The sequence below is a fragment of the Odocoileus virginianus genome, chromosome 3, assembly GCF_023699985.2.
Source record: "Odocoileus virginianus isolate 20LAN1187 ecotype Illinois chromosome 3, Ovbor_1.2, whole genome shotgun sequence".
Taxonomy (NCBI): Eukaryota; Metazoa; Chordata; class Mammalia; order Artiodactyla; family Cervidae; genus Odocoileus; species Odocoileus virginianus.
In genome coordinates, this window is record NC_069676.1 from 70,448,547 (window position 1) to 70,463,218 (window position 14,672).

Here is a 14,672-nt window from a genome sequence, read left to right on the forward strand (position 1 = left end):
AAACTCAAACTGCTGGTGGGAATGTAAAATGGTGTAGCTTTGGAAAACAATCAAGCATGATTGCAAGAGAAGGCAATGGCGCCCCAGTCCAGTACTCTTGCCAGGAGGATCCCAGGGACGGGGGAACCTGGTGGGCTGCCATCTATGGTGTCGGACACGACTGAAGCGATGTAGCGGCAGCAGCAAGCATGATTGGAAAACGAACAATCCTCCTCAAATGATTAAACGTAAAGTTTTTTTTAAACTTGAGATTACACTCCTCTGTAAGGAAATATACTGCTAAGTCACTTCAGTCGTGTCCAACTCTGTGCAACCCCATAGACGGCAGCCCACCAGGCTCCGCTATCCCTGGGATTCTCCAGGCAAGAACACTGGAGTGGGTTGCCATTTCCTTCTCCAGTGCATGAAAGTGTAAAGTGAAAGTGAAGTCACTCAGTTGTGTCTGACGCTTAGCGACCCCACGGGCTGCAACCTACCAGGCTCCTCCGTCCATGGGATTTTCCAGGCAAGGGTACTGGAGTGGGGTGCCATTGTAGATGTACATAACAATGTGTAGTTGAATGTTTACAGCATAATTATTCATAGTAGCCAAACAGTGGAAACCTCCCAGATGTCCATCAACTGACAAATGGATAAATATGTGGTAATCATACAATGGAATATCATCCAGCCAGACAAAAAGAATGAAGCTCTGACATTCTAGAATATGGATGAACTTCTAAAACCTTATGTAGGTTAAAGAAACCAAAAACAAAAGACATTATGACTCCATGTATATGAAATATCCATAAGAGAAATCTGAGGTGAAAAATAACTAGTGATTGCTTGGGAGGGTCGGGTATATGTGTGGAGGGTGATAGTTAAGAAAATACAGGTTTCATGGATTTCCCTGGTGGTCCAGTGATTGAGAATCTGCCTTGCAATGCAGGGGGACCTGGGTTCAATCCCAGGCAGGGAACTAAGATCTCACATGCCACAGGGCAACTAAGCACCACAATGAAGACAGCACAGCCAAAATAAAATTATAAGAGAAAAAGTATGGGTTTGGTTTTTTTGAGGTGATGAAAATCAAAGTTGACTGTGGTGATAGTTGAATATATGACTATACTAAAAACCACTGAGAAATTATATACTTTATATGAATAAAGTATATGGGATGTAAATTATCTCTCAAAACTATCTTTTAAAAAGGATTACCTATGATTCTATTTCAATGAAATTTTTGAAAAATATAGAGGCAGAGACTAAAATCAGTGGACTCCAGGGTCTGATGGAGGACATGGCAACCCACTCCAGTACTCCTGCCTGGAAAATTCCAGAGATGGAGGAGCCTGGTGGGCTGCCGTCTATGGGTCGCACAGGGTCGGACACGACTGACGCGACTTAGCAGCAGCAGCCAGGGTTTGAGGCAGGGTGTGACTATAAAGAGAACATGAGAGAAATTTTGTGGTGATTGAACTGTTCAGTTTCCTGATTTTGGAGGTGTTCACACATACATCTATGTAAGTTAAAATTCACAAAACTACAAACAAGTTAATTTTACTTATGTTTATTCAAAATATTAAAAAAAGTTTTAATGTCAAAAAGATAAACCAATTAAAAGAAACAAGTCTCTTCCCCATTCATCCTTTAAGTTATTGGGCAAAATGAACAACACAGGTATCTTGCCAAGGGGTGTGCCTGGGCTGCAGTGGACAAGTGGGGCATCAGAAACCAAGCAGATGAGACGGGTACATCTGCTTAGCACAGGGTGTTGGGAGACTGAGCAGATTGAGAAAGGCATTCACACGGGAAGATGACCTAGAATGGCAAACCAAATACATTAAGGGTAACAAGAATCAGGTATCTCACTATACAATGGGAGAGAGCAAAATGAACCCCATGGGATCAGAAATCAAGTTTAAGTGTCAACTCCTGGTTTTCAACATACATGTAGACATAAATGTACAGATGTAAACATATGCATAATACACACACAAACAGCAACTTCTCACTAACAGACAGATCCTGGTTTCTAAACACCATTCTTCACTAGAGAACCAGGACTCCTCGGGAAAATGGCTGATTCTTGGCCAAGGGTAGGGAAAACATAATAAGCCTGGAATATCTTATGCCAGAGAATCAGAAATTGCTCAAATAATAATGGGAACATGTCAAAAGGACATAAAAGCCATCTACAAGGAGTTTCCACTGGCCAAATCTAGAAAAATTTTGAGGGTCAAAGTAATGGAAATAATAGATTTTTACCCAATGAATAAAGTGGAAATAATGAGTGTGTATTATATAAGACATAAAGCTTGATGAGAAACAAGGCAGTACTTGGAAGCTACATCACACAAAATATACTTAGTCATAAGCATGAAAGAATGGCTTTGTAGTGGAGAAGATGGACAGACACCACTTCCTCAATGATCTAAGTACAGTTGTCCCTCAGCTTCTGCAGCTTATTGGTGCCAGCAATCCCCAGACATCAAAATCCACAGATGCTCAATAACATGACCTAACCTTTGCATATAATCTACCTACATCCTCCCTGATACTATAAATCACCTCGAGTTATAATACCTAATAAAATACAATGTAAATACTATGTACATAGTTATAAACACAACATAAATGCTATGTAACTAGTTTCCTGTTGCAAGGCAAATTCAAGTTTTGCTATTTGGAAGCTTCTACACTTCTTTTTTTTTCTATCCTTGGTTGATTGAATCTGAGAATTTGAAAACCACCAATATGGCAGGCCAACAGTAAACACCATCAGAAAAAGGGCGGACTGTAACCAGTAACTTGTGATATGATGCAGTAAGAACACAGTATCACTTCTCTTCTGCAACGGTCTGTCAAAGATTCATAACCTGATTCTCATCGTGTAGAAATATCAGACAAAACACACCATAATAGATGTTGTACAAAACGAGCCTGTGATCTTCGAAAGTGTCACGGCTATTAAAGTCAAGGTTAATATGAAGACTTTTTCCAGTCTGAAACATACTAAAGACCCATGAAAGCAAAAGGCGAGGAATGGGGAATTCCCTGGCAGTCCAGTGGTTAGCATTCATTACTTTCACTTCTGGGAGCCTGGGTTCAATCCCTAGTCAAGGAACTAAGATCCCACAAATGGTGCAGCACAACCAAAAAAATAAAACAAAAGCAAGGCGTGATTCTGACTGGATCCTTTTGCTATAAAGAACATTACTGGTACAATAAGCAAACTTGAATGGAATAAACATCCAGAATTAGGTGGTCATAATGTGTCAGTGCTAATTTCCTGATTCTAATGGTTGTATTTGAAGCTATGTAGGAGCATGTCCTTTGAAGGAAATACACACTAAAGTACTCAGAGGTGATGGGGCATCATGTTATCAACTTACACACAAACCTGAAGAATCAGGAAGAAAACAATTCTGTGTGCTTTACTTGTAACTTCTCTATATATTTGAGACTATTCAAAATATTTAAAATTAGAAAGGACATAAAAAGGATGAAAGAAAATTTCAAGACAATTCATACCTATATGCCTGGATCAATGAAGATCAAAATGATGTCACTGAGTTATACTCATTGACTGTGTTTCTTCTCACTAACAAAGGATTCACCAATAACCAAATTTGCTTCAGTGTTTCTCTTTTGCATTAGTCTATTCTTATTGATATGTTTTTAACGACTTTTCAATTTCTTGACATAAAGGCATCTCTCAAAGAATAATATACTAATTCAGAAATTTTCAGTAACTTTTTTTTTTTTTTTTTACATTTATTTTTATTTACTTGGCTGCATAGAATCCTAGTTGTGGCATGTGGGATCTAGTTCCCTGACCAGGGATTGAACCCAGCCCCCCTGTATCAGGAGTGCAGAGTCTTAGCCACTGGACCACCAGGGAATTCCCTCAGTAACTCTTAAAATTAACTTATTTAGAATATATTCATGAAGTATTTTTTCCTTTCTGAAAGTTTTTTTCAGTAATACAATTTTCTTGTGTGGACTGGTACACTTAGACAAAGGGTTACACAATTCCTATTTAGAAAAATTTATTGAACATTACTCCTACATCACAGTTATTGAAAGAAAAACTTAATTTTCCCTGAAGGCACCATGTCATTTTACATGATCTCTACCCTAAAACTTTTTGTATTAAAAATACAGGCTAAATATGAAATTAGTAAAGTGCAGCATATAAAATGTCATGCTGAGCAAAAACAAATCCAAAAGAAAAGTTACCATGTATCAATAGAATAGTTCCCACAGTATTTAAGATGTTTCCTATGTAAATCATATTTGAATGCAATTTTTAGAACCATATTTAAATGTATTTTGCAATTTGTTAACTAGGCATCCACATTTTTCTTCCACCACATAATCTGTTCCTCTGATTAAGTTGGCAATATCTGCTACGATCCACAAAATGCAGCAAGAAGATCAGTTATTTCTCAAGATTTGAGAAATCTGGTCCACCTTTAGTGTAGTTTCCTGAGATTTCTGCTCCACTAAAGTCAAAACCAGGATTCTAAAAGACATGAAAAAAAAAGAAAATTCAGATAAAATTAAGAGGAAAAATATAAATAAGCCAAAAAGAAAATGGTAAAAAGATAAAAACTGGCAACTGACAAAAAAGGAAATATATCAACAAATGGCCAATAAACATGAAAAGATATCAAATCTCACTGTAATTGCCAAAATGGAACCTAAAACTATGAGATATTTTTTCAATTTTCATATTTACAAATATTTAGAAGATTAGTATGCATATTATAATGTTCACAAGTGTATGGGCAAACATTCTTTACCATCAATGTGTAAACAGATTTTAATAATTAGCATTTTTGAGAGCTTACTATAGGCCAGGCAGGGTTCTAAGAGGTGTATATATATATATACATTAAAATATTCAATTCTCGTAACAGTCTTAAAGAGTAAGTACTACCTCTGGCTTCAGTCATTTTAGAGGTATTTCATTTATTCAACAAACATATATTAAGTTGCTACTCTTTAGAAGACACCATGAAGGGTATGCAGAATTTAAGAGTGAACGAAACAGACAGAGATCCCTGTTCTGGTGGACATTCTAACAGGAGGGCAAATAATAAACCCGAAGCTACCTGGGGCAGGGGCCACCACACTTGTTTGTAAAGAGCCAAGTAGTAAATATCAATGCTTTAAGCGTTGACGGCCATATAGTCTTGGTCATGGCCAAGACTTAATTCTGCTGCTATATAAAAGACACTACACAAACAAATGAGCACAGCTGTGTTCAGGTAAAACATTCCTTCAAAAGCAGGCAATGGGCTGGATTTAACTGCTAAGTACAGTTTGTCAGCCCCATGATGCAGGGTATTGAAAGTCGGTAAGTGTTATAGAAAAGAAAAAAGATGTAGGGTAAGTAAGGAAAATGAGGAAATTAGAATATTTAAAAAGGATCATCAAAGTATGCTTCATTGAGAAATTACTGGAAAACAGAGAAGAAATCAGGTAAACTTTGGGAGAAGAGCATTGCAGTCAAAAGGACAGAGAAGGAATGGTCGGGCATGTTTGATAAAAGGCAAAAATGCCAGCATGGCTAGAGCAGAATGAATGAGGGGGCAGCAGTAAGACAGGAGATCAGAGACCAGATCAGTCTGGGCCTTGGTCTGGGAAGGTTCCACGTGCCAAGGAGCAGTTGAGGCCATGTTCCAGAGCCAGGAAGCCGCAGCTACTGAGCCCACGGGCCACAACTACGGAAGCCTCCACACTCTAGGGCCTGCGAGTCACAACTCATGAGGGCCTGTGCTGCAACAACCGAAGCCCGGGCATCTAGAGCCTGCGCTCTGCAACAAGAGAAGCTAGAGCAACGCTAGAGAGCAGCCCCTGCTTTCTGAAACTAAAGAAAGCTCGTGTGCAGCAATCCTAAAAAAAAACAGGATCGGGGGAAGGTCATTAGACTAACCTAAGCAAGACTTTAGTGGTGGTCCAGGTGAGAGTGGTAGTAGAATGGTGGTGATGAGTACTCAAATTCTAAACATATCTAGAAGGCCGTGACAGTAAGGTTTCCTGACAAGCAGGGTGTGACAGAAAGAAAGGAATGGAGGATGATTTCCCGTTTCTTCCATCTGAACAACCAGTTTCCATCAGGTGAGATGAGAAGGCCAGAGGTACAACAAATGTGGAAGGGAAATTAGGGAGTTCACTTGGATATGCTGAGTTGGATGTGTCTATTAAACAGCTAAGATGTCATGTAAACAGCTGGATACGCAGTTTGGACATTCTGTAAAAAGTCTAAGCTAGAGACATACATTTGGGAATCATCATCTTTATATAGAAATTATCTATCAAAATCTTAACATTGCTTTGATTCAATAATTCTTCCAGATAGCTATCTTAAAGGAAAATTTGAGTATTTTCAGAGATGAAAGCACAAACTTTGAAATAGACACAGAGAAATCTAAATCTCATCAAAGAGGAACAGCTAAGTAAAAACAATACACTCAAACTAGGAAACATTCTAAAGCAATTAAAAGGAACAAATTTTATCCACATGTACTAGTAGGGAAAGAGACCTAAGACATATTATTAAATGAAAAAGCAACATGACGATACATACTGTGTGATCCTCCACTTATGTTAAAAAAACAAAACAATAAATTCAATGTATTGAGATGAGAATAAGACAGAGATACAGAATGGGAGATACTAAAGGGCCTTTCACTTTTTTACACGATATGTGTACTGAGAGAATTTTTATCAGTTTATTCATGAACTACTGATGCAAACTAAATAAATTTAAACTTAGATATCACAGTGGTGCAGATAAATTCCTCTGGGGCAGCAGGGGTGGGATGGTGAAGGTTAAATCCCTATATAGAAAAGCCAGTCAGTTTTCCAACCATTAAACTGAAAAAATTTGTCTGAAAAATGTTAGCAATTTTTTAAAATGATGTTTGAGTTCTGAGTTCAAGTAATAATCATTCCATGAGTTTAAGATGTTTAACTACACATATTCATCAATCGATCTGACTTACTTCTTTCTGGAATCTCTCTAATGTAAGTTTTCTCTGCATTTGGTCTTGCACCCAAGGGTCAGCTGCATAATCAGATTCTAGAAGAGAAGTCCAACAATTTGCTGCATCTCTCTTTGTCTTTGTAAGAACAATACGGACCATTTTTCTATCCTCTAAACAAAAAAAAAACAAAAATCACAAAGAAATCAAAGTTCATAATTAATTTATATTTTCAGACACCTAATTAGGAAATGTTGACATACAATTGTTTTCAATACATTCCTTTTACTATAGCTTACAAAGTTGCAAATCTACAGCAGGGGGAAACATACTAATTTCCAAGACAAAATTAACTTTTAAAGAGATTCTAAGAAATGTAATAGATTACCCTTACCCAGAGTCCATGTCCCTTCATCGGCTATTGTAGAGTCAAAGAGTTTGCCCTGAAAAATAAACATATGAGGTATTAAAAATTAAAAAATTCCATTAATTTTCATAAAGTTTTCATGATTTAAGACTTCCCTTATTTCCTATCTAATCTACATATAATTACTTAATTTGTTTAGAGTAGGCACAACATATTTTTTACCATTTCAACACATTGATAGGTGGCCAACCCGAAGTTCCTGCCTAGCGAGTGAAACAGAACCTAGTTTACACTATGGACTATATTCTACAGTAAAGAACACAGAGCGCTCTACAAAAAGATCAGGGTTCCTTAATTTTTAGAAGATGAAGAAATACTACTGATTGGTCAAATGTGATGTTAACATCTGAAGTGTGGTAACTTTACCAATTATAATAAACTACAAAAAGAGCTCTCCTGCAGATATTAAGGAAAAATGGCATCTTAATATAAACTTAAAAAAAAAAAAACTGGTTCAATCTCTTTGTAAGGCAGTTTAGCATCAAAAGAAAAAAAAAATTAAAGCACACACATCCGTATATATGTGTGATGTCAGATGAGTTGTAACTGATTTTTCAGAAACTTTTGCTTTAAGAAAGAACTAAGTAAAATGTAAGTTTAAAAGGGATTGCACCTGCTCAAATCCAATTTGATTTGTTGCTACTTACCAAATTTTAGCTTTAGGAAATGAAATTAACATGTCACATTAAAAAAAGAAAACAGTTTTTTCATATGTCAATAAGGGGGAGATTGGGGAGTGAATACTACTTGTATAAATGTATCTAAAATCCTAGAGACAGAGTTATTGCCAAATTCCCTAGGTTACTGCAATTACTAAAGTAAATTTGAAATGTAATTTGAAATCACCATTCAGTAAATTATGAATAGCACAACTATTCAGAAAGGTCATCAAGAGCCAAGCTGACATAAATCAGTATCTTTCACATAAATCTTCCTTTTCTGAGACACTCAAAACACTTTCATATTAAGATAATAACAGCAACATGTAGTGCAAGCTTATTACATATTAGTTATTACCTACTCCAAGCTCTTCATTCATAGATACCATGCTACGTTTAAAACAATCCTAGGAGAAAGGTACTATAATTATACCACTTTGGAGATGAAGGCTTAGACAATGAATAATCTCTTGCCCAAGGTTACAAAACTGGGAAAACGGCAAAACCAGGTATACTCCCAAGCAGTCTCCTTTCACCATTACACAACAATGCCATCAAATATCTTGGGCTTCTAATCTGAGAAAGAAATCTAACTTCAAGTTAATTGAATTTAACTACAAATTTTAACAAGGAAGAAATGGGTCCCAGACCCAAAGGGTACTGATGAGAATAAAAGGGCTATCCGTTACTTTCTTCACAACTTCTTGACCACCGGCTTAAACACTCCACAAACTTACAGAATTTTTCCAATTTTAGATGAGAAAATACATCAACGGACATCACCTCCGAATCCTCAACCCAACATCTTTATTTTCGTTTTTCATTTCCTATAACCTCCTATATATTTATTGATTTAATTATGCCTCCCTGAGTAAGGGTACAGAATCTGGCTCGTTCACCGCGGTCCTCCCAGCACCAAGATCTGTGCCTGGAGGTACAGATATCAAAAATTTCCGTTTTCCTTCGACGATCTAGTTAGGCAGTTCTCAATGAAGACCCGCAGCGGAGTTTCATTTGGCTTGCAAACAAAGCAAGGTAAACGGGATACTCATTCCAACCTCAAACAACGAACGGCCCTGAGGTCAGGGGCTCCGACCAGACCAAAATCAGGGCAATCTTATTCATCCTTCGGCCAGCCAGAGAGACCGAACGGCCTTCCAGCAATCTTTCCACGGAAACCATGAACTTGAGGACTCGGGAATTTGGGGAGGCCGGGAAGAAACTGAGCACAAGCCCCGACCTAGCCGCTACCTTGAGGATCTCGCGGCCACCCACGGCCAGCGCCACATGCCGGCTCTGCAGGCCGCACTGGATATCCTGGGCGCGAGTGCCTGGCGGCACCTGAACTTCAATGAACACCTCCTCCAAGGTCTGGTACCACTGGCCCCACGGCGTTCCGCACGGAACCACCCCACTGCGCTCCTCAAACGGGGCTGACATACTCCAGTCGCCTCCCGGCCGCAGTGGCACCGAGCAAGAGGAGTCCACGCCCGGAATCCCCGCCTCCGGCCACACCCCGGCTGTCTCCGCTCGGGTCACTGCACATGCGCAGAAATGTAACCTGCGGTCTCCGCTTGTCTGCGCGTTTCCGTTTCAGTTGGCCATTGAGGACGCTGGCAGGACCCAGGTTTAAGGAACTGAAATCCAGAAAAGTTCGCATCCAAGGGACGATGGAAGAGGGGCGGACCCAGAGAAGTTAGAATTCACTACACTGCCACCAATATGACGTCAAAAGCGACGGAAAACTCTCTGGTGCGAACTGCGCTTGCGCAAACGTGGCTAGTGCGTAGTTACAATTGAGTAACGCCAGTACTGATTGGGCCAGTGAGGAAAGAGAGAAGACAGTAGTAGCCTCCTATTGGATGGTGGCCTAAACAGGTCACGTAATTGAACGCAGCGAGAGCCGAAGAGCATGCTCTTTGGCCTTTGGCGTTCCGATTGGCTGACGTCGATGGGCGGGGGTTAAGCGGGGCGATTTGAATTTGAAGCCAACAGGCCTAAACAACCCGCAGGACAGTAGCCGCAGACCAGAAAAGACCTTCGGTTTCGTGGAGCTGGTCGTCAGCATGTCCTTCCCTAAGGCGCCCCTGAAACGATTCAATGACCCTTCTGGTGCGTACGGGGAAAAGTGCTGGGGGACAGGATATGCTCTCACGCCCCTTGTCCTTCTTGGCTTCCCTTCATCATATAGGAGGCGATTTTTACGGCTGGGATGGGGCTCATTAAATTGATCCATTTTCCTGAAACACATGCTAAGCTTTTACTACTTGCCAAGCACTATTCAGGTTGAGCGTATAACATGGAGCGAAGCAAAGTCTCTGCTCCGTGGAGTTTAATTCAGTTGGAGAGTGCAGCCAATATACAATTAGTGCTGTGGCTAAAGCCAAGGGAAGGGGATAGGAATTAGGAAGCATTGGTAGCTGTTGATCAAGTCCGGAGTCCTCACTTGTATGTATGTGTGTGTATATACACATACATATATTTTACTGTTGCTTTTGGTGTGGACTTGTGAATTTCTTTTGAATGTCCCTCCCATTCAGGCGTAAAAGAAGAAAGATTGGTAAAGGCAGTTTATAGGTATAAAATTATGGCAGTAGCACTTACTGAAAACACTATAGATGAAGTAAAGGGAGCAATTCCCCCAAATCCGTAATATTCATTATTTTATCCATAAAAGAATGGAGACTTATATTTGCTCACTGTTATGCAACCGAACTGGCAGAGCAGGGGCCTGAAACCAGGCCTACATGAATCCATCCTGTGTTCCTGAGCAGTTAGTGGATGCTAACTGTATTCAGGGACAGTGCTAAGGTCTTCCCTACTGGGTCTGGTTTATTCTTTCCAACAGCCAGGTGAGGCACAAAGAATTGTTTTCATTTTACAGATGAGGAAACTAAGGGGGGTTCTAACTACTGAGCAGCCTGCAAGTGACAGAGCTTCACATCACAGCTCGTGATTTATCCATTATAATGTATACTTTTTAAGTCTTTCATTACATCTTAATTTCTGTCAGCTAACATACAAACGGAAATGAGGATCACTCTGCTCACAAAGGAAGGCCAGTGAAGAATTGGATCAACATAAGCTTATTTTTTAACTAAAGACTTAAGGGCCATATAATTTCTCAGACATTCAAAGAACTACTCTAAGTTCTGTCATTGTGTCCTTGTGGGAGATTTGTTTATTTTGTAATAGATTGAACTGGTTTTGACAATTACATAAAACTTCAGGCTTACAGCTTTATAAATAATAAGTGACCATTTATTTGATGCTTAGTGTGTGTATGAGGCACTGTAGTGATTTCTTATGTTACTGCAGTAATCCAAACAACCAAAGTGTGAGGTAGATACTATTTTTTTTATCCCTGTTTCATGAATGAAGAACAGTCTCAAATAGAAATAACTTTCCAAGGGTCTTAAAGTTAGACTGGAAAAAGAGAGAGTATGATGTTCCTATCCATCATCTTCTCCCTATGACTATAAAGTACCTGGCCCATACTATTGTCTATTGATTGGCAGACAAATCTGGATTTGAACCCTAATCTAGCTGATTACTATACGAAACTCTGTTCCCAATCCTACATCCCCAGTGATTTTCTGTTTTTTTCTGCCACACTGCCAAACTCTACCCTGACCTAAATACTGAGGTTAGGGACGTGATTGAGACTGTCCCTAACTTCAAGCAGTTTTGTCTAAGGTGGGAGATGGATAAGTACATTAGGATAGGCCATTACAAAACTGCAGGAAGTTCTGCGATAGGAATAGTACATGCAAGCTGCTATGGAATGGAGATTTCTAACTTGATGTGGGCATTTAGAGAAAATGGAAGAGGTGACATCAAAAAAATCTAAAGTAATTGAACCAGATCTTTGCATAAGTACATGGAAATATGTTTGCTTTGAGACTCTAGTTACATGAGGTTATACAGCATAAATTGCTGGAACATAGAAATACAGTTTCGTGTAGTTTGTACTTTACATAACATGGCTTTATAGATTTCCTGATGTATTGATATTAGACACAGATGGATCATCACTAAATTTTTATTCCAAGCTAAATCTTTGGGGCTAGACATTTTTAGTAGCATCATTGCTAAAATCTCAGTGACTCTCTTTGAGTAGATTTGATTCCAAATATTTTGTTTCTTAATTCAGTTCTTACTAATAGCTGTGTTGCTTGTTCTGACATGTTCATTTCAATACTGGACATGTCCATCCCAAGACTGTCTTTGTCGTTTTGCTAAGTTTTCTGTGTTCCTTTGACCCAACTGAAATAAAGATCATTTGGGAAGATAATGATACTGTTCTTCACAGACAGGCCTACTTTATAGTATCAGATGTGCTAATTTTACATTTAAAACAAAACATTTTTTTTAAAATGTGTTAGAGTATAGTTGATTTACAATGTTGTGTTAGTTTCGGGTGTACAGCATAGTGATTCAGTTATACATATATTCATAGCTTTTCAGATTCTTTTCCTATATAGATGATTACAGAATATTGAGTGGAGTTTCCTGTGCTATATAATAGGTCTTTGTTGGATATCTGCTTAACATATAGTAGTATGTGTATGTTAATCCCAAACTTCTCATTTATCCCTCCTCTCCACATTTCCTCTTTGGTACATGTTTGTTTTTGAAATCTGTTTCTGTTTTGTGAATATGTTAAGTTTATGTCATTTTTTTAATTAGGAAAGAAGAAATTTATTAATGGTATTTTTACATTTGTGTTACTCACTTTACTATTGCTTTTTTAAATTGAAGTATAGTTGATTTACAATATTGTGTTAGTTTTACGTGTACAGAAAAGTGACTCAATTATTTTTTTCTGGATTATTTTCTATTATAGGTTATTATAAGATAGTGAATATGAATATAATTCCCTGTGCTGTACAGTAAATCCTTGTTGTTTATCTGTTTTACAGATAGTGGTTTGTATGTATTAGTCCGCTCCTACCCTTTTGTAATCATAAGTTTTTTTTTATGTCTGTGAATCTGTTTCTGCTTTGCTTATGGATTCATTTGTATTAATTTTTAGATTCCACATATAAATGATATCATATGATGTTTGTAAAACATGTTAACATGTAAGTCACATCAAATGAGATTTTAATGTTTTATTTTTCTTCTAGGATGTGCACCATCCCCAGGTGCTTATGATGTTAAAACTTCAGAAGTATTGAAAGGACCAGTATCCTTTCAGAAGTCACAAAGGTTTAAAAAGCAAAAAGGTAATGGATCCCAATAGAATAATGGTTATATGATCTTGTAAATTTTGAAGTTAAGGATAACATTATTTAAATTTAAAGATGTTATAACATTTCTAAAATTGTGAAGCTACAACTATATTTAAGTTTTTTTTAATTGATAGATTTACAAAAGGGTCAACTTCTGAATAACACTTTCATCATTACACTGTCATATAACCAGAAAAGTTAAGCAAGCCATTCACATAGACATGTAGTTTTCCTTTTGGTAATTACATTAATCCTTTCTTGGAGAATATTAGAGGGAATATTAGGAAAATCAAGAAAGTGTTAAAATGTGTAAAGAAATGTGGCGCTTGTGCAACTAATTACTTGAAAATGTACAATCAAGAAAAGAATAATTTTATATTGCTTCACTAATAGTTGCTATAAAGAATTTGGGAACGGGTATTTTGTCTGAGCTTCCGACGTGTAAGCACCAAACATGATCTGTACAATTCATTTTACAGCAGAATCACAGCAAAATCTTAACGTTGACAAAGATACTACCTTGCCTGTTTCAGCAAGAAAAGTCAAGACTTCAGGATTAAAGGTGAGGTGCCCTTATATTCTAGCTGGTTTATCAACTGTATCATAAAAACATTTCTGAAAGGTATTGTATTTGACTAGAATGAGTTCAGTTTAGAAAGGTAATCAAAAAGTCTGTAAATGAGTAAAACATTATCATTGGAACTCTAGTAAGTTTTACCTGTCAGCCTATGTCATTACCAATATATTGTGTTTAAATGTATCCTTAGTTCAGAATTACAAGGTGGTCTCCACTTCTCAGTCATTTCTATAGATGGATAAGCTTTATAATATCTAGTGAGCCCTTAAAAATTGTGTAATGCTTTGATTTTTTGAGTTATCATCATTTGACTTTACAAAGTAAGGGAAGGGTAAATATTGATGAAGGAAGAGAAAAAACCATTCTAATGTCAAGGGGTTTGCCACTCAGAAACTGTCACGGAGTGGCAGGAGATTAATCCTTAACATCTTTATGTTAGGACTTGTGCAGGAGTGTACTGTTACTGTTTCCGCTAGTTCGTAAAGCAAGTTGTACCTTCTTAAGGAGTTGTACCACTTGGTATTTTAAAGTGAAAAAGATTCAGAGTTGGGAAAGAGTTTCCAAGCTCTTTGGTTAGAACATCAAAGCTATAAGTTAAGCTTATTCTTGTTCATTCATTCAACAGTTACCTAAATCTCTTATTTATTAAAAAAAAAAAAAAAAAAAAACCTGTGGTTGTCCAGTATGAAAGTGATAAGCCACATGTAGCTACTCAACACTTGAAAAATTAGATTTTTAGCATTATTTAATTTTAATTAATGTGTCATTAAAAACTGATACTCAGTTCACTTGTTGTAATTC

General features: G+C 37.7%; 2 protein-coding genes across 4 annotated transcripts in view; one reads left to right on the plus strand and one right to left on the minus strand.

The window, feature by feature from the left end:
- Positions 1-1,533: 1,533 nt before the first annotated feature.
- NUDCD2 (NudC domain containing 2) lies at positions 1,534-9,799 on the minus strand. 2 transcript variants are annotated; one of them, XM_020901553.2, is made up of 4 exons: positions 9,622-9,799; positions 7,369-7,417; positions 6,996-7,147; positions 1,534-4,507 (listed from the first exon to the last, which is right to left on the minus strand). In XM_020901553.2, the coding sequence occupies exons 1-4, from the start codon at positions 9,718-9,720 to the stop codon at positions 4,424-4,426; spliced, it is 384 nt and encodes a 127-aa protein (XP_020757212.1). In that variant the 5' UTR covers positions 9,721-9,799; the 3' UTR covers positions 1,534-4,423. The 2 variants fall into 2 exon arrangements, with proteins under 2 accessions (XP_020757212.1, XP_020757206.1); XM_020901547.2 differs by lacking the exon at positions 9,622-9,799 and adding an exon at positions 9,312-9,596.
- A 31-nt stretch (positions 9,800-9,830) lies between these two features.
- The window catches only part of HMMR (hyaluronan mediated motility receptor), a 39,088-nt gene continuing 34,246 nt past the window's right edge, over positions 9,831-14,672 (plus strand). Inside the window, exons 1-3 of one of the 2 annotated variants that reach the window (XM_070465741.1) lie at positions 9,831-10,172; positions 13,190-13,288; positions 13,777-13,856. In XM_070465741.1, the coding sequence (XP_070321842.1) occupies positions 10,127-10,172; positions 13,190-13,288; positions 13,777-13,856 (225 nt within the window). In that variant the 5' untranslated portion in view covers positions 9,831-10,126. Of the gene's footprint in view, positions 10,173-13,189; positions 13,289-13,773; positions 13,857-14,672 lie in introns of both variants that reach the window. The other variant, XM_070465740.1, reaches the window with a different exon arrangement.

Coding starts and splice junctions, on each gene's coding strand:
- NUDCD2 (XM_020901547.2), bottom strand. CDS start 9,500: ATGTCAGCCCCGTTTGAGGAGCGCAGTGGGGTGGTTCCGTGCGGAACG. Junction 7,148..7,368: donor TGAAGGGACATGGACTCTGG/GTAAGGGTAATC, acceptor TTTTTTGTTTAG/AGGATAGAAAAATGGTCCGT. Junction 4,508..6,995: donor TAGAGAGATTCCAGAAAGAA/GTAAGTCAGATC, acceptor CATGTCTTTTAG/AATCCTGGTTTTGACTTTAG.